Source organism: Martes martes (genome assembly GCF_963455335.1).
Source record: "Martes martes genome assembly, chromosome: 7".
NCBI lineage: Eukaryota > Metazoa > Chordata > Mammalia > Carnivora > Mustelidae > Martes > Martes martes.
In genome coordinates, this window is record NC_137894.1 from 143,779,156 (window position 1) to 143,803,222 (window position 24,067).

A 24,067-nucleotide genomic window follows, 5' to 3' on the forward strand; every position below is an offset into this window, starting at 1 on the left:
CATGACCTGAGCCGGCACAGAGGACTGATCCTGTGTGATCCCACCCAGGATGCCCCTCAAGGAATCTGGTCATAGACAACGGTCGGGTGGGGGGGGTGGTCAGTGTTCCACAGGGACAGTTTCAGCTTGGGAATATGGGTGGTGGTGGTGGTGAGACCTGCACGCCAGTTAAGGTTGGAGCTGGTTAAGTCGCCGACTCTTGTTTTTGGCTCAGGGTCCTGGGATCGAGCCCCATGTCAGGGGCCAGTTCCCTGTTCACCCGGAAGTCTGCTCCCCTCCCCCAACTCATGCTGTCCTCTCTCTCAAAATCTTTTTTTCCCTAAGATTTTATTTACTTGACAGACACAGAGACAGAGGGAACACAAGCAGGGGGAGTGGGAGAGGGAGAAGCAGGCTCCCCGCTGAGCAGGGAGCCCGATGTGGGGCTCGATCCCAGTACCCTGGGATCATGACACTTAACACCTGAGACACCCAGGCGCCCTAAATAAAATATTATTAAAAATATAAAAATTTTTTTAAAAGGCACGTGGTTGGGGCGCCTGGGTGTCTCTGTCTAGTAAGTGTCTGCTTTCAGCTCAGGTCATGATCCCAGAGCCCCACGTTGGGCCTCCTGCTCAGCGGAGTCTGCTTCTCCCTCTGCCCTTCACCCCACCTGTGCTCTCTCTCAGAGCCGCACTCCGTGTCAGACAAATAAATAAAATCTTAAAAAGTAATAAGAATAAAAAGGCCTGTCGTGTCTCTCTGCGTAGTCGCACAAGAGCCCATATTTAAAGAAACCGATGCCAGTTGCCTCTTGAGAGTAGAAGTGGTCGCAGCGCGCTTAGGGCCGGATGCAGAGCGTGGGGTGGGCGCGCGCCTGTCCCACTCCGTCCCGGAGCCGCTGGGCTGGGGCCCTCCGCGCGGCCGGCATCGCGGCCGGCTCCTGCGGCCGAAAGGGAATGTCCGTGGGAAAGCTGGTGAAACAAGCCAATACAGGAGAGAAGATGAATGTTTGAAAAAAGTCATTTGGTCCAAAATCAGGTGAGGAAAGACAAGAAAAGGCACAGATGGACAGAGAAGCGCGGCCGCAGGCTGGGTAAGCTCGGTCCCGCCCTCGGCCGGAGGCAGACCCAGCGCTTCAGTCAAGGCCGCCCGGGCCGGAGGCACTCAGGTCGCACCCGCCTCTCGCCTGCGGAGTTCACCTTGGGTATAAAGACACACCACCCGAAGGACCATAAACTCCGTCTCCGAGCAGGCGTCCCCGGGCCGGCAGCTTCTGGAGAGCAGGCCCGGCCCGGCCCTGCCCCCGCTCGGCAGGGCGGGCCCGCAGCCCCGAGGTAGGGCGCGCGCACGGGCCGCAGGGGGGTGGGCAGTGCAGGTGCCGAGCTCGGTCCGTCCCGCCGGAAGCCCCTGTCCTGGCAAGAGTGGGCTGTGGGCAGGGAGAGGGCGGTCCGGCTGGGACAGGATAGCCCCCGGGAGTTGTCCGAGGTGCCGGTCTCGTCTGCGCTGCCCCCACTGCCCCCCCCCGGAAGTTCGGGGCATTCCCTCATTCCTCAGCTCCCCCCACGTGAAATGGGGTTGTCCCGTGTCCAGGCCCCTGACTCTGACCCCTCTCCTGGGACCAAAAGCATCCCCTATCACCTGTGGGGAGGGGCGGGCCCGCCTGACGCCGAGTCCAGCCCCTCCCCGACTTGCACAGGCCCCCGCCACGGCGGCCACTGTTTTTGCTCAGAGTTTGAGGGTAATGGAAGGGGGTCGCTGTACTTCCCGTGGTGGACTTTTCTTTCTTTTCTGCATTAAGCTGTGTGTTAAAATGTAATGATCTTAACCATTTCAAGTGTGCAGCCCGATGGCACCAAACGTGTTCCCCAGCGTGTCCCTTCGCCTCTGGACTCTTCGCCGTGCAGATCTGCTCTCGCCATTAGACGCAGCCCAACCCTGGGCACCGCCTCTGCTTTCCCTGTGCGTCTCCCTCCTCCAGGGCCCTCGTGTTCGGGGAGCCCTAGTGTCCTCTCGGGAAGGCCTCTTCCACTCCGCATGCCGTCCTCCAGGTCCGCCCGTGTCGTCGCAGGGGCCGGGAGGGCCGTTTCTGAAGGCCGGCTCCGGTCCTGGGAGCGGACGGACCGTTTGGCGTGTCCACTCACCCACGGCGGACACTCGGGTTCCATCCACAGGTTGGCCGCTGTGAACCGTGCTGCAGTGACCACAGGGGACGGTCTCTGCTTTCAGTCCTTCCGGGTACAGACCCAGAAGTGGACCTGCTGGACTCCGGTCCACCTTCGCACCGGCGGCGCGCAGGGCTCGGGCCTGATGCCCACATTCGGATACGTGACATGAGGACGTCTCTTACCTCCAGAGCACCGGTCAGGACGTCATGTCCGGTGCGTGTGTGTGGTCCCAGGAGAGCTGTGTCCTCTTGTGACTGGGGGATGCAGCGGATGTGCCCCCCCCCCGCCCCGCCCTGGCACTCCTCACAGGCGCTCCCTCCAGCGGAAGAGGACAGCCACCCCGCCTGGAACCACCCGGGAGTCCGGAGAGGGAGGGGCCCGGACCCCCACCTGCAGGCCCGATGCCCCAGGACCTGTAAATGGCCAGGGCGCCCCGGCCACACCTGCGGGGGGTTGTCCACGGGAGAGATGAGGAAGCGAAGGCTCCCAGGCTCCCTCCGCTGTCGTGGGCGGGGCAGCGGGCTCCTGTCTGCGCAGAACAAGCGGCCACCAGGGGGCACTGCCGCGCGTCCCTTGGTCTGCTGGGTCCGGTGGGGCCGCCAGGCCTGCTCCCTGGTCCCCAGCCCGCTGCCCGGTCCCCAGCCCGCTGCCCGGTCCCCGGCCCGCTGCCCGATCCCCGGCCCGCTCCCCGCTCGGCTCCCCGCTCGGCTCCCCGGCAGTCCGGACTGGCTGTGGGACTGCCGCCGGGCCTCCTGGACTGTGAGGGGGGTTCCTGGCTGGGTGCGCGGACAGCCAGGGCATCTGCCCGCCCTCCCTCGCTCGCGGGGACAGACTGATAGGAGCTCCCCCAACCCGCGCGCACCAGCCCACACGCTCTTTGACCCGCCACCCAGCAAAACAAGCCAGAGTTGAAAAGCAGTGTTTATTGAGGAGTCTGGAGGGAAAGTCTTGTGACAGTAAAAATAGTAAAGTCAAATGTAAAAAGCGCCCTGGGCGGCATGGCGTCCGGCCTCAAGGCGCGGAGGGTGCGCTGCGGCCCCTCCCAAGGGGCACTGGGCGCACAGCGGGCCAATGAAGCTGCGCCGAAGGACGGGTGCTACCTGGGGACACCGTCCCAGTGAGGCGCCCCCGAAAGGGACCAAAGGGTGGGAGGGGCTTTCTGGTCATTGTGATTAAAAACCCCAAAATACAAGTGAATAGCGTAATACACAGCAACGGACTGCAACCTCGTTCCTCTGCCTCCGGGCGAGCCCGGCCTGGCCTGCCCCAGGGAAGGGACCAGGCCCGCGTGTCACAACCAGCTGGCTGCTGGTGCCCCCGGGCTGGGCCGAGACGCCTGGCGGCAGGGATGCAGGGGCCACAGGCAGGGTGCACCCAGACCCCCAACTGCACGTGGCTGCATAAGGTCCTTGACCTTTCCCTACGTGACTCTAGTCGTTCTGAAGGCCAAGGCCATGTCTGGAGACGGAGATGGAATAAATTAAGAACCCTGCAGGACGCCTTTCCTCGGAGGCCGGCTGCCTGCCCACAGCATGAAGTGTCTTCCCATCCCCGCCAGGAGGAGGGGCATGGCTCCTCCCACACGCACCCAGAAATCACACCAAACACGCGTGGTCCTGCGAGGCTTCCTCCCCGTCCCCTGCAGCCGCCAGGAGCAGGGCAGCCAGCTGGCCTCCCTCAGGCCGTGCCGCTGGCCGAGTAGGAGAACTGTGGGAAGTGGGGCCTCCGCTCGCTGTCCTCACCCTCCATGTTGTCACCTGCGGGCAGGCGGGCGGGACGCTCAGATCCCGGCAGGGGAAGCACGGCTACCACGCATCTAGAGAAACCGAGGCGGGCCCCAAGGCTCGCCTCCCAGACCCTCTGACTGCCTGGGGCCAGGACGGTGCCCTCCCGCCCCCATCACCACCAGCCTCGAGCAAGGGACCATCCCAGGCCCCAGAGAGAAGGGAAGAAACAGGCTTCGGGGTTGGCCAGGAGGTGGCCCTCCCTCACCTTGGTCGGGTGGCGTGATGGTGATCATCTGCGCCGTGAACTCCTCATCGAAATATCTGGTGTCTGTCTCTGACGTGACCTGGGGCTTGAAGGGTGGACTGAGCTGCGGGGAACGAGGTGGGGGGGGCAGGTTTAGGCTGCACTCTGCGGTGCCCCAGGGCCTGAGCCCCCCGCCCCCCGCCAACAGGGAAATGTCTCCAGGCCACAATAAGGCCATGGAACTTGGCTCCAGCAGGGAAACACACAAGGGAGGGTGGCGGCCTGGGACCCTGCAGACACGCCGCTTCCCCAGAGGCAGGCCGGCGTCACAGGGGGCCCCACAGCCCACCAGCTCTGTAGGGCCCCAGGCAGAAGGAGACAAACCCGTGCTCTTTTCTAGCTTTCTTCACTCTCTTTCTGGTTGTCTTATGAGGTAAGGAGATGGGGGGATGCCACAGGACAGGGTGGGCGCTCAGCCCCATCCCTAGGGGCCACTCATAGCCTGCTTTCCTGACCACGGCCACTCAGCCTAGCCACCAGGGGCTCCCACTTTGAGAATTCACGATAAAGGGACAGTCCCATCCCCACCAGGGCCAGTGAGTGGTATTCCCACGCAGTGGCTCGGGGGGGACATGGCGGCCCTGGGAGGGGACCCCAGTAGCACCCCAATAGTGCTGGGGTACAAGGTGAACTTGAGATGCTGGGCCCTCCCTGCCCAACTTCCCATGAGGAGAGGAGACCAGGCCTTTCTATCTGCAGAACAGACACAGGACAGGTCCTGAGCGCAGGGCCTGGCTGGTCTCCTTTGCGGCTCAAGGACAAGAGCACCACCGACTCAGGCTGCAGGGGGTGTGCGGGAACTCTGCCGGAGCTGGCGGTGGGAGGAGGGCCCTGCAGGCAAGCACCGCCCCCCGTACTCCAGGGCTGCCCTGCACAAGCTAGCAGGGTCCCCGGTCAGCTGTCGCTGGGCAGGGGCAGGGAAGTGGACAGGAGCTGGGCAGGGTGGGGGTGCCCCATCTTGCAGCATGTGGCCGGCAACGGGCCTGCACAGGGAGAGGACAGAAGCCAGCTGGAAGTCTGCTCGGTGACAGGGTACCCAGCACACCCCGGTACGGCCCTCCTGAGCCTGCCGGGCTGGTCCTGTTCCACCCTAAGCCTGCAGCGGGAGGCCCTGAGGCCAGACGGAGGGAGTGGGGGGGCAGAGCTGGTGCCCCCACATCCCCGCCGGGGCACCCTGCTCAGGGAGTCCATGCGGACACAGCTCCTCCCCGCAGGGCTCTGGACGCAGAGCCCGGGCCCCAGGGGATGGGTACGGGGAGGGGCCGAGGGCGCCAGGCCCCCACCCACCTTCTTCTCATACACGTCCTGCCACACGATGCTAGCGAAGAAACGGTGCTGCATGATCTCCTTGGCGTCCTCCGGGCCCCCTCCAAGCCTGCGGGGACATGCCAGCTGCCGCTGCCTGCCTGCCCAGCTCAGCCAAGGCCTGCCCTGCACCGGGCTCTAGCGCAGTACAGGGACGGCGCAGGGGTTGGGGGAGCACGGCGCCGGGGCCACGGCTTGGTCCTGGGGCCATAGGGGTACTGCAGCCCCTCTGGGGGGGCCGGGGACAGGCTGTGCCAAAGGCCACGGCCCCGCGTGTGTAGGACACTGGGGAGGCAGGCGCTGCCGGCACGGTGGGCTCTTCCTGAGCAGCTCTGGGAGGCTGCGAGGTCAGGGTCCAGGGGCCCGTCTGGCCCCAGCCAGCCTGGCCGAGTACGGGGCACATCAGCCACCGCTACGGCCTGGAAGCGGCCCCGCTGTCCCGAGGGGAGACGGCTGGGGCTGTGCGGCTCACCTCTGCTTTGGGTCCTTCCTGAGCAGCCCCGACAGCAGGGACTTGGCCTCGGGGCTGAGCGTGCGTGGGAAGCGGAGCTCCTCCATGAGGATGAGCTCGAAGAGCTTCTCGTGGTCCTGGTTGTAGAAGGGCAGGCGGCCACACAGCATCTCGTACATGACCACGCCCAGCCCCCACCAGTCAACCGCCCGGCCGTAGTCATTGTCCTCCAGCACCTGGGGGCGCAGGGCCGCGGGGTCACAGGGCGCCTGGGGGCGCGGGGTCCCAGGCCGCCCCGGGGGATGCAGCAGGGGCGTACCTCGGGGGCCAGGTACTCGGGCGTCCCGCAGAAGGTCTTCATGGTGGCCCCGTCCTTGATGCCCTCCTTGCACAGGCCGAAGTCGGTGATCTTGATGTGCCCGTCCTTGTCCAGCATGAGGTTCTCCAGCTGAGGGGCGGCCTCCAGGTCAGCACCAGCCCGCCCCGCCGCCCCACAGCCCCCCGCCACCCCCACCCGCCCACCTTGAGGTCGCGGTAGACGACGTTCTTCTCCGAGTGCAGGTAGTGCAGGGCGGACACGATCTCGGCGCCGTAGAAGCGGGCCCGGTCCTCGGGGAACACGCGCTCCCGGGACAGGTGGAAGAAGAGCTGTAGGGCGGGGGTGTGAGGGGCGCACGGCCGCAGGGACCCCCCCTGCCCCCGCACCGAGACCCTGAGACCCTGACTCCCCCCGCCCCCCACGGGCCCTGTGCTGAGGAAGGGACACCCGAGGCTCGGGGAGGGCCAGCCCCAGGCGGGCCGCGCAGCCACCCTACCTCGCCCCCGTTGGCGTACTCCATGACGAAACAGAGGCGGTCGTGGGTCTGGAAGGAGTACTTCAGGGCCTGTGGGGACGCAGAGCTGGTGCCCGGGCCCCGTCCCACCCAGAGCCCCGACCCCCACAGGCCATTCCCGAAGGAGCAGCTTGGGCTCTGCACCCAGTCTCGGCCGGCTGGGATCACAGAAGCCGGCAGGTTCTAGGGGCAGTGAGGAGGCGTCCCTGCGGCCCCCGGGCCCCCAGCACAGGACGCAGGGCAGCAGCCGGACCCTCCGCGAGGGCAGGACGCACCCAGGGCAGAGCTTCCCAGCCACCTTCCTACCTCATGGCACAGGTGGCCTGGGTCGGAGAGGAAAGGCCCAGATGACCGAATCGTCCCCCCAGGTGAGTGACCCCGGATCTAACGTAGCGGCCGGGAGGAGCCGCACGCACGGGAAGGCCAGCTCCAGACGTCAGGCAGCGGGACCAGCCACGCCGCACGGCCCCTGTCCCCACGGAGAACCCGCGGGGGGGAGAGGCTGCCGGGCCAGAGGGGCAGGCGCTGGCGTGCGCAGACCCCAGCGTCTCCGTCCACCGTGACGGGGGCGCTGCGGTCACGGGGCTGCGCTGAGTGGGAGGGAAGGACACAAAGCCTGGACACGAGGAAGGGGGTGAGGGGTGAGCGGACGCGAAGGAGGGGAGACCAGCGTAACGAGTGAGTCCGGGCAGACAACGAAACCTCGTAAAGATGTCGGCCGCTACTCGGAAGAAACTGCTTTAACGAACAGACGTGGTGGAGAAATACCGCCTTTCTCTGCTCGGCCCCTGCTCTGGGCCAGGTGGTCCCCTTGGAAGAGGACGCCACGCTGAGGAAAAGGGGACAGGGCCTGGAACTCCCGGGGAGAGCCCGGGTGGGGGCGGCCGTCTGTCCACTCCGTGCCGACTGGCTGGTCCACACCTCCGGGAGCTGGCCGAGCCTGGGACACTCGTGAAGGCGAACGGTGTCGCACGCGCCCCTCCCGGGCTGAGCACCCCCGGGGACGGGGACCCTGCACACTCCAGCCTCGGAGGGGAAGCAGTGGGAAGGTGGTGTGTGGGACGGGGGCGCGGGGGCCTCCCGGGGCCTCGGGCGGCGCACATGGAAGACTCGGGGCTCCCATCCCATTTACTTCCCCACCCCCTCCCAGCCTCGGGGGCCTCCACCCCCAGCCTGGACTCTGAAGGACACCAGCTCTGGTCTGCGGGGGGCGCAGGCGCAGGCACAGGCACAGCGCCTCCAGGACTCACCGTCAGGAACGGATGCCTCGAGTTCTGGAGAACGCGGTTCTCCGTGAGCGTGTGGGCGACCTCGTCCTGGAAGACAGGGCCGGGTAAGCAGCCCGCCCCCGGCCCGCCCCAGCCAGCCCCCGGCCCCGCACCCCACCTTAGCCACGATGACCTCCTTCTTGAGGATCTTCATGGCGTAGTAGCGGCCCGTGGCCTTCTCCTTCACCAGGATCACCTTCCCGAACGTGCCCTTCCCCAGTAGCTTCAGGTACTCAAACTCGTTCATGGTCTGCGGGGCGGCGGGCAGGCGCCTGGGGTCAGGGGGGCCCCGCCCCCCCAGAATCCCGCCTCTCTGCCGCCCCGCCCACACGCGGGGCTTGGGCCTCACCACACGGTGCTTGGGCTTGGCCAGGGACACCTCCATCTCCTCGGCCCCTGAGTTGTCGCTGGGCGAGCCCGACCTGAAGTCCATCATCTCCTCCTCCTGCCTCTTGAGCCCGTCGGCCACCGTCTGGATGGCGGTCGTCCACTCCTCCCTGCAGGGCGGCAGGTCAGGGCCCGGGAACTGGGCCTGGATGCTGGGGACGCTGAGGCCCCGCTCCCCACACCCCGCCCGCACCGTGCCCACGGGTCGGCCTCGTACCGCTCCTCAGGGGTCTCCACGTGAAAGGTCCGCTCGATCACCGTGGTCCACTGCAGGCAGCGGATGATGAAGGTGTTGGGCCGGGGCCGCTCCGTCTTCATCAGCTGGCATTCTGGGGGGCAGAGCTGGCAGATGAGTGCCTGCACCCCCCCCACGGCCCACCTGCCCCCCAGGACCCCACCCTGGGGCCACGGGAGGCCCACTCCAAGCCCCGGCTCCCCTCCTCGTACAGTGGGGCTGGGACACCTATTCCCGCCCAGACACCATGCTCTGAGCAGTGAGGCGCCCCTGTGGGGCCGGCTGGGTCCTCTCGGCCCCTGCCATCCTCTCCCTCGGTCCTTCGGGCTCTGAGCCTGTGCTGCAAGCCAGGCCATGGCTCGACGGACCAGACGGTGAGTGCGGGTGCCCCAGTGAGGCGCGGGCAGGAGGGAAAGCAGCTGGGCCCTGAGCAGCGACCCCCTGCTGTCTTCCTGCCCAAGACTGCCGGGCCCCTGCCCCCCCAAGCAGGGCCCGTTCCAGGGCAGAGGCTGGTGGTGACTCAGCCTTCAGAGAGACCACCTGTCCTGGTTGCAGGCAGGCAGCTGGAGGACACGACCCCCGGGAGGCTGCGCGGGCTGTACTCACCCTGCACTGGTGACACCCCTGCCCCCCCCGAGGCTGCTGATTCCAGATAAAGAGCAAGAACATGCACGCCCACGGGGAGCACATGGACACCCGGGGAGCACGCCCATGGCAAGCACACGCACACCGGGAGCACACAAGCACACGCACACCGGGCATGGGCACACACACCTGGAATGTGTGCACACACCGAGAGCCCAGGGACTGTGGGGATGCACCAGCCCCGAGGGTGAGGCCGTCAGGGGTGCTGCCGAGAAATCCTGGGCCAATGCCGGCCCAGCCTGTGAGCGGAGAGGGAGCCCAGGGCCAGCACAGGGGCTTCTGGTAGTCCAGCACCTGGGCCATGGCAACCTCAAGGGGCCCCGCGTGGGCTCAGCAGAGTGTAAGGAAGTGATCCACCAGGGCTCTGCACCAGAAGGGGGCTTGGGACCAGCCTATGGGGAGGTGGCCTGTATCAACATGGGGGTGGGGGACCAGAAAACCCTGTGGTCTTTTCTGTCCTGTACCCCACCTCCCACTCACTCATCAGAGACCAGGTCTTCCAGGGTCCAGGTGCCTGGCGTCCATCTCAGAGCCTGGCTTCTTGTCCCCTCGCCCCCGCCATCCATCCCCAGGGAAAAGCCCCTCAGCAGAGGCCGCAGCCCAGCCACCTCCCTGTCTGTGGCTCTGCACCTTGGCTGGGGCTCCAGCCGGCCCGTGTCGCCTGGTCTTGAGGCCCCGGCCCCTCCCCCACTGCTCAGGCCACCCTCTGGACGGTGCCTGCCCCCTGCGAGCCTCCACAGGGTCCCCTTCGGCCCCCCTGCACTCTGCCCATACCGAACACTCCTGAGGGCGCTCGCACCCCTGCCAGCAAGGTGGCACATGCCCCAGCCCCGGCCGAGGAGGCAGCGGAGGGAGCCCACGCGATCAGCTGCAGGGGACGCCGGCGCCTGCCTCTTTGTCTCCCTTCCCCCGGGACCCTTACTCCCATCTGCTGTCTGTGGAGGCCTGAGGCTGGGGGCGGGAGGGGAAGCGGGCCTCTCCGTGGTGAAACCTCCCTGGGAGCCCCCAGGCTGGGAACTCCCCGACAGAAACCCTTGGGGCGGGTTCACCGGCCCCGGCGCACCCTGGGAAGATGGGCGGGGCGGCCAAGGTCCGGGGGCGCCGCTGCCCAGAGCCTGGGCCAGAACCTGCCCCAGGCCACGTGGGCAGCGGGCCTGGGAAGGCAGAGCGAGCAAGAGCGCGGAGATGCCGAAGGAGCCTGGGAGGAGCCCGGACCGCCCACCGGACCCTGCGCTCTGGCATCCCAGGAGGGACCCAGGAGGCCTGCTGCTTCCGGAGTCCCTCCCTCATCCTCCCACCCCCACCGGGCCTGCGTCGCAGGGAAGTGCCAGGACAGAGCCGGGGACCAGGGTGCCCGCACCAGAAACAGAGACCAGGCTGAGAGGCCCACCTGGCTCCGCACCCCCCCGCAGCCCAGCTCTGTGTCCGGCGCTCCCCAGCCCCAGAGTCACCAGCTCTTGGGACTCAGCTCAGAGAGCTCCCACTAGCCAGAACCGGCCACTCACCAGTTCCCATGGGGACTCAGAACCAGCCCTGCCCCAGCGGGTCCCTGGCCACTGCTGGCCCCGGACACGGAGGCCCAGGGGACGTCAGTGCGGGGGCTGCTGGGCACAGAGGACTCCTGGCACCCTGGCCGCCTGTCTAGCCAGGGCTGGCCCCACGCCCAACAGCACCAGACCGCATCCCTGTGTGGCCATGGGCACTTACGAGCCACGGAGAAGTTGTTGAGCGGGGACTCCCGCTGCTCCACATCCTGGGGCCGCTCCTTGTAGCCGATGAAGGTGCCGTCGTTCTTGAGCAGGAAGTACCTCGGTCGCCAGGTTTTGATGTACTCCCCTGAGGACACCCAGGCAGTGAGGGGCTGGGGCCACCGGCCCTGCTCCCCCCTCCCCCAACAGAAGCTCCGGCCCGGCAGCACGCCAGACACTCGCTGTGCCTGAGCAGACAGGACACCCTCGGCCCAGGACCCTACCCCTGCCCCTCACCCCCAGCATGGTGGGCAGGCTGCCCGCCAGGGCGTCGGGCTGAGCGCTCCCCACCCACCTGGGGCCAGCCAGTTGCTGCAGTGACCGGGGCCAGGGGACCACCCCCCGCAGCCGGTCCCTGGCCTGCGGGTTGGAGCCTGGCGTCCGGAACTGAGGACAATGACTGAGACTTAAGGCCCAAGCCCCAGGGCTGGGCACCAGGACAGCCCCTCACCACCCTGCCCAGAGCGCCACGGAGAAGCCAGACCCTGGAGGTGTCCGTGCGGTCCTCGGACTGCGACCTACCACCCTGACCCCCGAGGCCCACAGTGGGTTACCCAGGTACACGGGGAACTTTCCCCAAAGTTTCGCCACTTCAGCCATAAACAGGCGTTCACACTTAAGAACCAGAGCAGATGTCCTCTGCGATATTCGGGCGACTGTCATTTTTCATACTGACACCCAGAAAAAAAATGTTTCATTTACATTTTGCCGAGCAAGGAATTTGAACAACAACCGAGAACTTCCTAATTAGACAACTGCTTTATCACAGGGGCCACTGGGCCGCAGGTGGGGAGGGGGCTGGGGTCCCCAAGCTCTGGGCCCAGGCGTTCCCTCCCAGCTGAGCCCCAGGGGAGGGGGGCGAGCAAAGGCCCCCCGCTGGACCGGGCGCCTGTGCTCCCCGCGCCTCACCACCCAGCCCCTCCCTACCAAGGGCCTCTGGCCGTGGCCTCCGAGAGCCAGCCCTCCCTCTGCTCTACCCGGCGTGCCGCTGTAGGCACAACACCGCCGGCGCAGGGAGCACCGAGGGATGGCCAGTAGTGACCTGCCCCATACCCCAACAGCATTTAGTGGGATCTCCGCCCGGTTCCACCGAGCACCCCCAGCCCGGGAAGGCGCTGGGAAGGCTGCGGTCAGGTCTCGTGCGGACGCCGCTCCTGGGACTCCCCCCGCCCCAGACACCCCTTCCCTGCTGGTGCAGCGGGTGGGCAAGAGCAGAGCAGGCTCTGGGGGGGGGGGGCTGTGCGTGGCCCACCACCGTGCCGTCCCGGGCCGCTCGCTCCCACCCGCCTGCGTGCCAGTCTGGAGCTGTCGGCCCCTGATGGAGTGCCTCCCATCCCGCCAGCTGCCGCTCCCCGGGATGCCAACAGAGCGGGGAGACTGATGCACGCCTCGCCCGTACAGACCCAAAATCCGTCTTGATGCACCAACTGCCACCAGCCCCCACCGTGCCCGCACGGCCCCGCAGCACCATGCCCGTGCGTGCAGTTGGGGCGCGTGCGCCTGCCCAGCAGCACCCACGTGCCAGAGGGGGCCTCAGTTTCCCCACTGGGTCCAGGATCTCTGGAACGGGGGTGCCAGTGCTGCTAAGGAGCCTCAACTCACCCCGCACCTGCAGTCTAGCAGCCTCCACCCCCTCCCCCACTCCAGGGCCAGGAAGGTTCTGGAACCCAGAACTGGGGAGTGGGGGCTCCGAGGAGGCAAGGACGAGGGACGAGGCAGAAGGGCAGGCTCGGCCCCAGCTGAGCCTCGGACAAGGGCCTGGGAGGACAGCCAGGGACTCTGCTGGGCCCTCCGCCAGCCCCCAGCCCCAGGGCACTGAAGGGGGGACCATGGTAGGTCCCCAGCTGCCCCCCTCCCCGCCTGTGCCCCACATGGCTGAGCCCAAGAGCCACACAACACACAGGTGGGATGAAGGCCCAGGGAAGGCGGCCTCACTCGGCCCCCCACCTGGGCAGCTGGGCCCACAGACCCCCTGGGGAGGACCCCCCAGGGAGGAGGGGGGAGTCTGGGGCCGAGGCTCTGAGACACACAGACCCCTTCTGCCTGGCGGGGTGCACCCCGGTGGCCACCTGGGGCCGAGGCGGTACCAGAGGCGTCCTGGGCCGTGGCCTGCTTCTGAACGAGTCCAACCCAGGCCCCAGAGCCCTGAGGGCCTGGGGTGACACAGGCTGGACGCTGTGGGGGCTGCAGCCACCCCTGGGCCTAAGCACCGCTGCCCTCAGCCACAGGACTGCAGCCATGGGTGCGGGGCGGGGACGCCCACCATCCAGGGCTGCTGGTGGGAACCCCGGCACCTTTACTCTGGGCGGGGGACAAACAGGGAAGACCAAGTCGGCCCTTCAGGACACGACTCCCTAAACAGGGGTCTCTGCCACTCCTCTGGGGACAAACGCCTGCCCACAGCGGGGGGCATCTCCTGGCAGCCACTTGCGCGCAGCAGGAAGCAACCTGGACCCAGACCCAGGCCCGGGGCACGTGTCTGGTCCCGGCCCTCACAGCCAGAGCCCGGGACCCCCAGAGCAGCTCTCCCCATCCCCCATCCCCCGCTTCCCTCCCCATCCTCCCTACGCAAACATTTCAGACCAAGGCCCACCAAGGGTCTCCGCAAAGGCCCAGACCAGCCTCAGAGTCCCCTGCCCACCGCCCAGCAGCCCAGCCAGGAGGACACCGTACCTGCTGCCACGAGACAGGAGCCACGGTGGAACCGCGGGCAGGCACCCCTCCCCAGAGGATCTCTACCTGGGGAGGCAGCTTCTCCTTCCCCGCTCAGGGTTCTTAGAAGCCCAGCCCTGGGCCGGGGTCAGGGAGGGACCCACACTGCCCCGGGCCCCACAGTACCACACCCACCCTCGGAGACCACATCTCGCCCAGCCACCAGACCGGGGGCGCGGGGGACCTCACGTCCTCCCGAGCCCCTTCACTCCCACACGAGGGCGCCCGGGGAAGGGCCCCAGCTGGGGTCGAGGCAGGGCGTGCAGGCTGAGCCGGGGTCCTACTCTGCCCAGACCAGGTCTCCCCTAGCTCCTACCACCCCTCGCAGGGCCCCTCGGCTCCCAGCACCAGCCCCTCGGTGTCCCCCGTGTCATCCACCGGGAGGGACCTTCCAACACCCCGGCTCATCCTGGCAGCCAGCTCAAGCCCAGAAAGAGGCTGGAGGACCCCAGAAGAAGGGGGGGTCTTTGTTAGCAACCCTGGCCCCCCATAGCCCAAATCACACCGACGAGGCAACACGGCAAGGGCTCAGGGACAAGACAGGCAGAGACTGAGGGCCTGTACCCGCTGTGGTCCCGGGCACGCGTCCCAGGCCACGCTACAGTCAGGGCACCCCAGGCAGAGGACCTGGGGGCTGGATCCCAAGCTGTGGGCAACCCGGGGGTCCCACCACAGCCCGGGCCTGACGCTCCAGAGTCCTCCACACCATGGGGGGCCCGGCACGCTACCCCCCCATTCGGCTGCCGTGCCCTGAGCTCCACGAACATTCCCTCCAAGTCCCTGGTTCTCGGGGAAACTGCTGGATGAACACTTTGCCGCGGCAGCGGCAGCGGTGCGGGCGGCTGGCAGGGTGCCAAGCAGCGCCGAGCTGTTTCTCCACAGCAAAGCGAGCCCCAGCAGGCCCGGGGAGCAGGCGCCAGCTGACAGCGGCGACCGTGCGGTCCCCTGCCGCCAGCACATCCATCGCGGGCCGACAGCTGCCGGGGGCCCATTTACCTTCTCCAGCACAGTGAGCAAACAGCCCCGCTGACGGCAGCCCATCCATCCCGCCCACCGGGAAGGGGGCAGGCAGTGGGCGGGTACGGGTCATCCCAGGGGGCCCAGCCTGCCAGGCCTCTGCCCTTGTGCAAGCCAGGGTCCCGGGTCCCCACACTACCAGCAGGACACTAGGCCACAGACTGACATCGGAAGCCAAGAGTGCCCTGGGGGCGGGGGGGGGGGAGTGTCACAGCCCCACTCAGACAGGGCCCGGGCCTGTTGTGATGCACCACACCAACCTGCCCCCCGCGACGGAGGCTCTCCAAGGGCAGCATCACGGGTCCTCCCGGAGGCCGGGCTCAGACGGCCAGTGTGGCTGAGAGGAGGCAGCCACTCCGTGCCCAGCAGCAGGGCGACACAGGGAGGACAGACGCTCCCCTACCAAGGCCCTGAGCCGGGCTGGGCCCTCCCCCAGCCCACCATCCCACCCTGTCCCCCCCTCCCAGAAGGCCCCCCTGGCAGGGCTCATTATGCCCACCAGCCACCTGGGGAAACTGAGGCCCAAGTAGGAGACTCTCGAGGTCACAGAAGGTGAGCAGAGACGCAGCGCCTGCTGTGCAGGCTGGGCTCCCTCTAGAACCCCAGCCAAGCTCTTCATGAGTCTGGTTCTGCTGTCCAGGAGGCAGGCCCCCAGAGTCAGGGCCCGAGGCACACAAGTGGACGCAGGAGCACAGGGAAGGCACTGGGGCCGCTCCCCGCCTCCCTCGTGCCTCAGGACAGCCCCTCCCACCCCCCACCCCCCACCCCAGCCGCCTGCAGATCGCCTCCGCCCAGACGTCCCACCCAGCCGCCATCCTCCTTGTGAGCCCACCTCGGCCCGGCCACCGCGCATCATCTGCATGCAGGCGGGAGGAGGGGCCTCCCCGAGTCCCAGGCCGGCTACCACACGTCCACGTCCCCCCAGGATGTGCCCCCGTGGCTTGGTCCCACAGCCTGTGCCCACCCTCACTGTCTCACTGCTCGTCTCCTGCCCCTGCCCACGCCATGGCTCACCCAGAGCCCCTGCAGATAAGGCCACAGCCCCCTGCCCTGGTGCCCCCCTGCTATGCCCTGCCCACCCCCACCCTCTCCCCATTCCAGTCTCCCTTGACCAACCAGCCACTGGGCCACCTGCCACACCTGCCCTCACCACAGCGGGGTTCAGGGGGCTGCGTTTCCAAGACCAGGGGCAGCCACAGCCACATCTGTGCCTGAACAAGCATCCAGGGGGCTGGGAGGTCGAGCGGGCAGCCAGGCCCATCAGTCCCCCAGCTGCCCCGTTATCTGCGGGCCCTCGGGTCCCAGGCCTGGGGAGAGGGGGCTGCAGTCTGGGGGCCCACCTGGGGACCCGTAAACCCAAATCCAGAGTAAAGAGACCCTACCCCAGAGCACCAGGGCCAGCAGCAGCAGCACGGAGGAACCCCTCCCCAACCAGGCCATCAAGTCTCACGTCCCCGAAACAGGGGTCTAGTCCACTATTTCTGAAGGCTAAAGACACGCACCTGAAGGCAGGAGAAAGGAGAGCAAGGGCCGGGCCCAGGAGGGGATGCGCGGCTCCCAGGAGCGGGCTCGTGGCTCGCCTTGCCGGGTCCACCCTAGCCTGGAGTCCCAGGGTCTCTGCCAGCCGGTCAGAGCCAGATCTGGGCCTGCGGGAGGGGGGCCTGCCCCTGCCAAGCGGACAGGAATGGCAGCCCATGGTGGGGTGGCCCCGGCGGGCGGGCGCAGAGCCACAGCTGCAGACTCTGGTTACGGGAGGGCCCGTGGGGAGGGCCCGCGGGGACGGCACTGGCCCCAAGCCCAGCTGGGTGTGCCCGGGCAGGAGGGACGCCAGCAGCGGCCGAGCCAGCTCCCACCCCACGCTGTCCCACAGCACTTCTAGGAACCGGGCCTGGTGCAACCCAGGCCGGCCTCTCCTGAGAGCTGCTGGCAGAAGGGGGCCCGGTCCCCTCAGCCCGGGCCCCAGTGTCCCTTATGCCACAGGGGCGCCCTGCTGCCTAGGGCCAGCTGGAGGGAGCCTAGGTCCCTCCCTACCCTGCACGGAGCCTGGCCCACCGCAGGGCTGCCCTGCCCAAAGAGCACGCCACAGCCACCTGCTGGGGCCACCAACACAGGCCAAGGGACCCAGGGTTGGCGGGCGGTGACCCCTCACGCCCCGAGCGAGTCACCCCAGCTTCCTCTTCTGTTGTTTGTTCTGCACGGAGAACCCAACACTCACAAAACAGGAAACAGCCCCCAGCGACGGCGGCCACGGCCACGGCCACACGCCAGGGCCAGCGGGCCCTGGAGCGCACCTCCCAGCCCCAGGCCTGCCTGCCCGGCACCGAGCTGCCCCACGGGCAAGGCCTGGGCCCTGCCGGACACGTGGCTCAGCGAGAGCTGCCTCCTGGACCAGGGGCTGCCGTAACCAAAGCCACGGCCACCTCAGCGTGACCCGGACGGGCGCTAGGGCCGCCCTCCCTGACAGCCGGGGAGACTGAGGCCCACAGGAGGCCCAGGGCAGCCCCGCCCTCCGGGGCACAGGCTCCGGGGCGCCGACGTGCACCTTCGCTGCTCCGCTGAGCCCCCTGCTCCGGCGAGGCAGCCGGCGGCACCCAGCGCAAACCCCAGGGCCACTGGGGCCCCGAAGCGCGGTAAACGGGCCCCTGGGCCTATGTCCCCGCATCTGCCCAGCAGAGCGGCCGCCGCCTCCACATGGGGCCCCTCCACATGGGGCCCCCTGTGCCGCCAGAGCGGAGCCGCCATCGCAGCCCCTCGGAGCCACGTGAGGGACACAGGAATGCCACGGCCACGGCAGGAAGTGGGACCTTGCCACAGCCGGGGGAGGGGCGGCGGGAGACACCACAGCCCCAGGGGCCCATCCCCCGCCAGGACCCTGTGGACCGATGCGGCCTGGAACCCGCGGAGGCCAGAACCCCCTCCACGTGCCTGCAGATGTCACCGGTGACGCGCGCCCACGCCAGCCCCAGGAGCCGAGAAGCCCCACTCCCACAGGCCAGCTGCCCAGAGAGGCTGGGCCGGCTGCACGGGCTCCCTCCCAGGCGCCCACTGGCCTGCACCGGCACGGGGGTGCCCGCCCAAGGCTCCCCACGCCACCCCAGACCCCCTCCTTCAGGAGAGGGGAGGAGGGCAGCTGGAGGCCACCTGGTCCAGCCGGCCCACCCGGGGGCCCGGAACACCCAGGAAAACCCCGCGAGCCTGGCTGGGTGTGCGGCGTGCACATGGTCACAGGCTCCAGCAGTGGGGTCAGGGGCAGAGACACCCCAAACCGGCTGCACAGACTGAGGCCGTGGCCTTGGCCCAGAGCGGTCTGAAGACAAAACCGGACGCCACAGGCCAGGCTCAGCCAGACCCACACCCTGGAGCACACTTGCTTCTTTTAAACTGCCGACCTTTAAGCCCCAGGAGAACGCCCAGGAGGTACCAAACATTGGCAAAGCCCAATTTCTGCCGAGCCCTGGCGGCTGGGGCTGGGCTCAGCTGCTGGTTGCTCGGGGTGTCTGCCTGTCACTCGGGACACACGTGTCAAATCCCCCAGCTCCGGCTCAGGAAGCCTGCCCATCTCTGGGGACCCCGCGTGCCTAGCCTGCCCCCAGCAGCTGGAGCTCACTCCTGGGGACCAGCTCCCCACTGCACACACTGGGACACTGAGGCGCAGGGGGCCTGACTGGCCCACAGAACCCGTCACTGCTCAGCTGGAAATCACCACCCAGGCCGGGATCCCCACTGCCCATGGCGGCTGCTCTGGCCCAGGGCACAAAGCATCAGGACACCCAGGAGACAGCCCAAAGGTCACTCCCCACAGATGACGCCCCCCTCCCCAAGGGGAGCAGGACACCCTCTCTCCTGGCCTGAGGCTGGGGCCGGACAGCAGGGCCTGGAGGCTGCTGAGGCTGCTGGACCCCGACTTAGGGCCCCCAATAAACCACATGCCGAACGTCAGCAGACCGTTCCCCGCCACCGTTGCTATCACATACACAAGGCCACCGGGGTCCAAAGAGCTCAAAACAGATTTGCAGTAACAAAGCAGCTAAACAACATTCAAACTCAGCTCTCCGGACACCCCGCAGGGCACCCCCCCGTACCCTACCCCCAGCCCCTTCAGAAGGCACGTGCCCCAAGTGGCAACCTGGAATTCACCCAGGCCTCAGAAAGGCGTCCCCGCCCCAGCCTGGCAGGCCAGTGCACGTGCCGGTGACTGGGTCAGGGGTCCCGAGTCAGCCCCTAACCTAACAGTCAGTCAACACGTGTTTGCCAAGGACGGGGGGGCACCGGTCCCATAGTGGGCTGTGGGTGTGTGCTGCCGCCGGGCCCAGAGGAAAGGCACGGGGCCAGGTCAAGGGGGAGGGGACGCCAAAGGGGGCTGTGAGGGGGGCAGACAGGGCTGGACCCAGCAAAGGGGCTCCAGGCGGGAGGAGGACTCCTGGGAAAGTGGGAGGTGGTGAGCACCGGGGAAGGGGACCAAGAAGGCAGGTGGGTGCGGGGGCGCTTAGGGGAAGCTGGGCGGAAGGGTTCCCCACGGACCACAGGGCCCGGAGCCTCCTCACCTCCGTGTCAAGGCTCAGCGCACTGGCCTCCCTACCGCTGCCAAACTGAACTCTAGAACACGCCGCTGACCACATCCTCGATCCCGCTTCAAGCCCTCTGCGGCCCCCGGCCCCTCAGCCCTGTCACCTCTCACCTCCCCCTACCACTCCTGCAGGCTCCCAGCCTGCTCCGCCAGGGAGCTCCTATGCATCCTACAAAACCCAGGCTCCTGACACCCGCCTCTGCCACGCCTCCCTGTCTGCTCCCTCTGCTGCCAAGGTTCCCCCTCCCAACAGCCCGTGGGGTCTTGGAGCGGGGATGGGGCACCCTCCAGCCATCTGCCGGAGGGCACACGTGAGGAAGTAGCTAGCTGGGGTCGCCACAGCTTTGGGAAGGAGCAGGTCTGGAGGAAGAGGAAGTTGGGGGGGGGGTCGCTAAGCCCTACCCCGAGGCAGGAGGGAGTTACCCGCCCGGGCACCTGGACGGAAGCCTGTCCAGCCCCCACGTCCCATCCCCGAGCAGCGACGGCGCTGCGGAGCAGGGGCTGTGGGCGAGGCTACAGAGCAAGGGGCCAAGGCCACGGCTCCAGCCCCACTAGGCCCCGCCAAGCCCCTCCCTGGGCGCAGAGCCCTCAGTGCGGACAGGGGAGGCCGGGCGGGTGCCGGGCTCAGGCCACTGACTGCTCCAGCACAAACACAACCCGTGCCGGGCCCCTGGGGGGTGCAGGCGCCCCCCCACCCCAGCCCAGGCCTGAGGCAGGCACCAGGCCAGGCCCAGCAACTCTGCCCTGCCCTCAGGAGCCCTCGGGCAGTGCCCCGGGCTGCCAGCGAGCCAGGCCTTGGACGGGCCCCAGTGTCCTCACTGCCTTCCAGGAAAGCAGAGACGGAGGCAGCAGGGGCTCCAGGGCCCGAGGGCCCCGGCCAGACTATCACCGTGCCGGCCGAGGGAAAGCCTACAGGCTGGCTCCAGGACCCCGGCCCCAACCCGGCCGCGAGGGCACTGACCTCTCTTGTGCAGCCAGCCCTCCTTCACGATGGCCACGTCGTTCATGGCGCCCGGTTCCAGGAGCTGGGGCAACCCCAGCGCCACTCACGGTCCCCTCTCGGCGGCGTCGCCCCGAGCCCGGCCAATGTACCCGGCGTCTGGAAGAATCGAAGGGAAGGGTGTGAGGCGGTGTCCGGCCTGGGGCCACCCCCTCCAACCCCACGGTGAGCCCGGGAAGCGCTCTGCACCCAGGGTCCCATGCGGGGCCCCCTTCCCACATGGCCGGCCCCGCTCACAGCCCACAGAGCTGCTGCCGCCCCCCACTTGCTTCCCCCACAGCACCTGACGGAACATTCACGTGGCTCCGTCCGTTCCCTGGGGCCGGGCCTCCCCTGCCCCTGGGGTGCAAGCCCCCGCCACCCCCTCTGACCCCCCAGATCAGCCTGTGACGCATCATGCATATGCCTTTGTACAAGTCACCCCCATCTCCAAAAGGCCCTCCTCACATATCCCAGCCTCCATAACCTGCCACCCAGCAGAGGCCACCTCCTCCAGGCAGTCCCTCTGACTGCTTGGCCTGCCCAAGCCCCTGGTGAGTCGCCCCTGTTCTCCCTGCCCACGCTACAACCCCCCGCCCCCACAGGCTGGGGTGCTCGGAGCAGGCCCAAGATTCCTCCTGCTTGCCCCAGACTACGAAAGAAGAGAAATTCAAACTCGCAGCAAGTAGGGCCGGACCAGGCGACTGGCGCCGATGAGAGCCCAGAGCCCTCCAGGGTGACATATAAACCCCTCCCCAAGAAACCCCAAGCCCCTCCTAAACCACAGGAGCCCTGCTGCTCTGAATCTGGCTCATTCATAGGGCCGGCATGTGGCAGGCATCCCTGGTTTTGCCAGGATCAGCTCTGGGGACAAAGAAAGGTTCAGATGGGTCCTGTCTATAAGCAGCACCCAGTCCCAGGTGGTTATGAGCCCATAATTACAGCATTCCAGAGGCAACAAACGGGGGGAGCACGGCCCACCAGCAGCCTTCTCCTGAACACACACTTTGGCCATTGAACCAGAGGGGCCCTTCCCATTGCTCCCTGTTGGATGAACTCCTAGGCATCCCTCAAAACCCAGTTCACACATCGCCCATTCTGGGCATCCCAGGGAAGAGCACTCCTCTGCTAGCCCCCGGCACAAGCACTCCTGAGGGCAGGCCGGCAGAGACCCCCTCCCCAACCCCTAGGCAAGGAGGACCCCTGAGGACCTCCGCACTGAGTCCCAGCACGGGTTTTGCTACAGCTACCTAGGCGTTCCCGGGCAACACACCTCACTGGCCTCCTGAGACGGGGGTTGGGACCCAGAGAAGGGCTGCTGTGCACAGAAGGTCCCAGGCTAAATTTAGCAGAGCAGGAAGACCCCACTGCCTGTGTCTCCTGCCAGCCCAGGAAGACCCACTCTGTCCCAGGAGGAACCGGCCCAGTGAGCTCAGCAGGCCATGGGGCAGCGACAGGCAAGAAAGATGGAGGAAGGAGAGACCTCCAGGGACAGGGCTCTGTGCCCCTGCACAGCACGGGTGGGGGGGCCTGGAAGGGGAGGGGGCCCCCTCTGGTGACACAAGTAGGCGTGGCCTGGACGCAGAGGGCTGGACCCAAAGACCTCTAGATGTCCCCCGCCCCCACCCCGCCTAAGCAGGGCCTGCTGCTGACAGAGTCGGACAGCTGTCGAGCCCGTGTGTAAAAATATGTCTGTGCTCACGCGTGGGGGGGTGCGCACCCGCAGAGAAATGAACAGACCGCGCCAGCGCCTGGGCTGCTGCTGGACACAAGGCGGAAGGGACGGAGGCCCCCCTTTCCCACGAGCACACCACCAGTGCCTTTACCATACGAGTGTGTCAGTGCTACGACTGTTTACGGAACAACTTACCCGAAATTTGCTTGTGCTCTCATAGGACCCCCTCTGTCTCCAAACACTGGTTTGTGAACTGTATGTTCAACTGGGGGAGGGCAGACCCAGACCCCCCAGTGCACCCCCGCCCTTCACTTGGCCCAGGGGCTCAGAGCAGCCAGCAAGCCTGGGGGGCCCTCCGGCTACAGAGCACAGGCCCGTGCCCCCTGCTCTGCCCACCATGGCAATACACAGGAACCAGTCGAGCCGTGGGCAAGTTCACCAGTCGCCTCCCCACCCCCCAACCTGGGAGGCAAGTCCCAGCCCCCCGCCGGGCCCCAGCCTCCGGGATGGGGTGGGCAGCACCTCCAGAGCCCACCCAGGTCAGGAAGCAGTTTGGGCCGGGAGGGTGGCTAGTCCTTCGGGGCCGGCCGGGCACCTCGCCATCGCGCACAAGTTCTCTAGGAGCGCAGGAGGGCTCCTTCCAAGGCCCACCCACAAGCCTGAACGACGGCGGGGGCCCCCGAGCACCCACTACGCGCCGCGTCCGGCCGGCCTGCCGCGTCCCTCGCCCCTGCCCGGCCCGATCGGCCGCTCCCCAAGGTCATGAGGGAGGCCCGGGCCGCGGCCCGCACCCCCGCCGCCGCCGCCGCCGGCCCGGCCCGGCCCCGCGCCCTCCCCGCCCAGGCCGCGCTCGGCCACTTCCTGCTCCGCTCCTCCACCCCGGCTGCGCGCACCCCGCGCCCGGGGCCCCGCCGGCCGGGAACAAAGCGCCGGGCCGCGGGGGGAAATCCGGGCCCCGGCGGCGGCGGCGGCGGGCGCGCGCGGCGGGCGGGCGGGCGGGGACTCACCGGGCGCCGCGTCCGGGCCGAGCGCGGGCCTAGCCGGGCCGCGGCCTCCGGCGCCCTCCGCTCGGCATCCCCGCGCGCCAACCGGGCGGGGCCGGGCTGGAGGCCGCGGCGGGCGGGCGCTGCTCGGGCGGGCCTCGCGCGCCGCCGGGCCCGGTGCTCGTGGCGGCCGCCGGCTCGCGTCCCCCGGCTGCGCTGGTGCGCTGGCCGCCCGCCGCGCTCGGTCCCGCCGCCGCCCGCCGCCCGCCGCCGCCGCCGCCGCCGGCCCGCCCTCTCCCCGCCCCGCGCCGCCCCGCCCGGCCGCCCGCCCACATCCGCCTCCGCCGCCCGGGGCGCCCCCTGCGCGGCCGGGGCGAGGGCGCGGCGCCGGGAGCGCGCGGCGGACGGGCCGCCCACGCTGCGCGGGCCGCGTGCTCCCCGGCCTCAGTTTCCCGGCGCGTCCGGGGCGCCCGCGCTTCCCGGCCCGGTTCCGCCGCGGCCCTGGGGGAAGGGCCGGCCGGGGACGATCCCCGGGCTCCTGCCTCCGTGGCGCCCGCGGTGGGGGTGGGGGGGGCGGTGCGCCTTTCCAGAGGTGCCCTGGGCCGGAAAGCGGCCGAGACGACCCTAACAGGCCCAATCCGAGGACCCTGCCAAGCGAGTGGTCCCGGGGCCGCGCGCCGGCGGCTGGAGGTCAGGTGCGAGCGGGCGGCCGGCCGGCTGCAGTGCACAGGGAGAGGGAAGGCCGCGGAGGAAGGGGCACAGGCCCCTTGTGCTGATGGACGACCTTGCCCTGGGGGGGCCGCCCCATCCCTCGAAAGGGGCCTCCAGGAGCTGCCCCTAAGGAACACAGGGGCCGTTCTTCAAAAGGAGATGGAGACTTCAGGGGCGACCGGGGCTGAGAGGCTGAGGAGGCCGGAGGACCCCCGGCCCCTCCCCCTACAGATTCCCAGGACGCCGCAGATGACTGCCCACCCCTGACCCCTCCCTGGGCCCTGCTCTCCCCTGGAGCCAGAAGTTTCTCCAGCAGCAGCCTCTCCCCCCATCCCCGAGGCCTCCGAGTTGATAGGGACCCTTTTGTAAAAGG

The 24,067-nt window shown here is 68.3% G+C and overlaps 1 protein-coding gene across 2 annotated transcripts; it reads right to left on the minus strand.

Moving 5' to 3' along the window:
- Positions 1-3,050: 3,050 nt before the first annotated feature.
- On the minus strand, positions 3,051-23,232 carry AKT1 (AKT serine/threonine kinase 1). 2 transcript variants are annotated; one of them, XM_080807946.1, is made up of 14 exons: positions 23,008-23,232; positions 20,308-20,445; positions 11,010-11,138; positions 8,640-8,751; positions 8,385-8,532; positions 8,154-8,285; positions 8,018-8,083; positions 6,750-6,818; positions 6,457-6,582; positions 6,254-6,382; positions 5,956-6,170; positions 5,466-5,553; positions 4,140-4,242; positions 3,051-3,904 (listed from the first exon to the last, which is right to left on the minus strand). In XM_080807946.1, exons 2-14 carry the CDS (start codon positions 20,351-20,353, stop codon positions 3,825-3,827), a joined length of 1,443 nt encoding a protein of 480 aa, XP_080664072.1. In that variant the 5' UTR covers positions 20,354-20,445; positions 23,008-23,232; the 3' UTR covers positions 3,051-3,824. The 2 variants fall into 2 exon arrangements, 1 of the variants encoding a protein (XP_080664072.1); XR_013967084.1 differs by lacking the exons at positions 3,051-3,904; positions 4,140-4,242; positions 5,466-5,553; ... (1 more) ...; positions 6,254-6,382; positions 6,457-6,582 and adding an exon at positions 7,074-7,793 and having other exon boundaries at positions 23,008-23,148.
- Positions 23,233-24,067: the final 835 nt, after the last annotated feature.

Excerpts from the sequence above, each read along its gene's own strand:
- AKT1 (XM_080807946.1), bottom strand. The coding sequence starts at position 20,353 with ATGAACGACGTGGCCATCGTGAAGGAGGGCTGGCTGCACAAGAGAG. Across the intron at positions 5,554-5,955 it reads AGGAAGGACCCAAAGCAGAG|GCTTGGAGGGGGCCCGGAGG; the intron begins GTGAGCCGCACA and ends ATGTCCCCGCAG. Across the intron at positions 4,243-5,465 it reads AGGACGTGTATGAGAAGAAG|CTCAGTCCACCCTTCAAGCC; the intron begins GTGGGTGGGGGC and ends CGTTCCCCGCAG.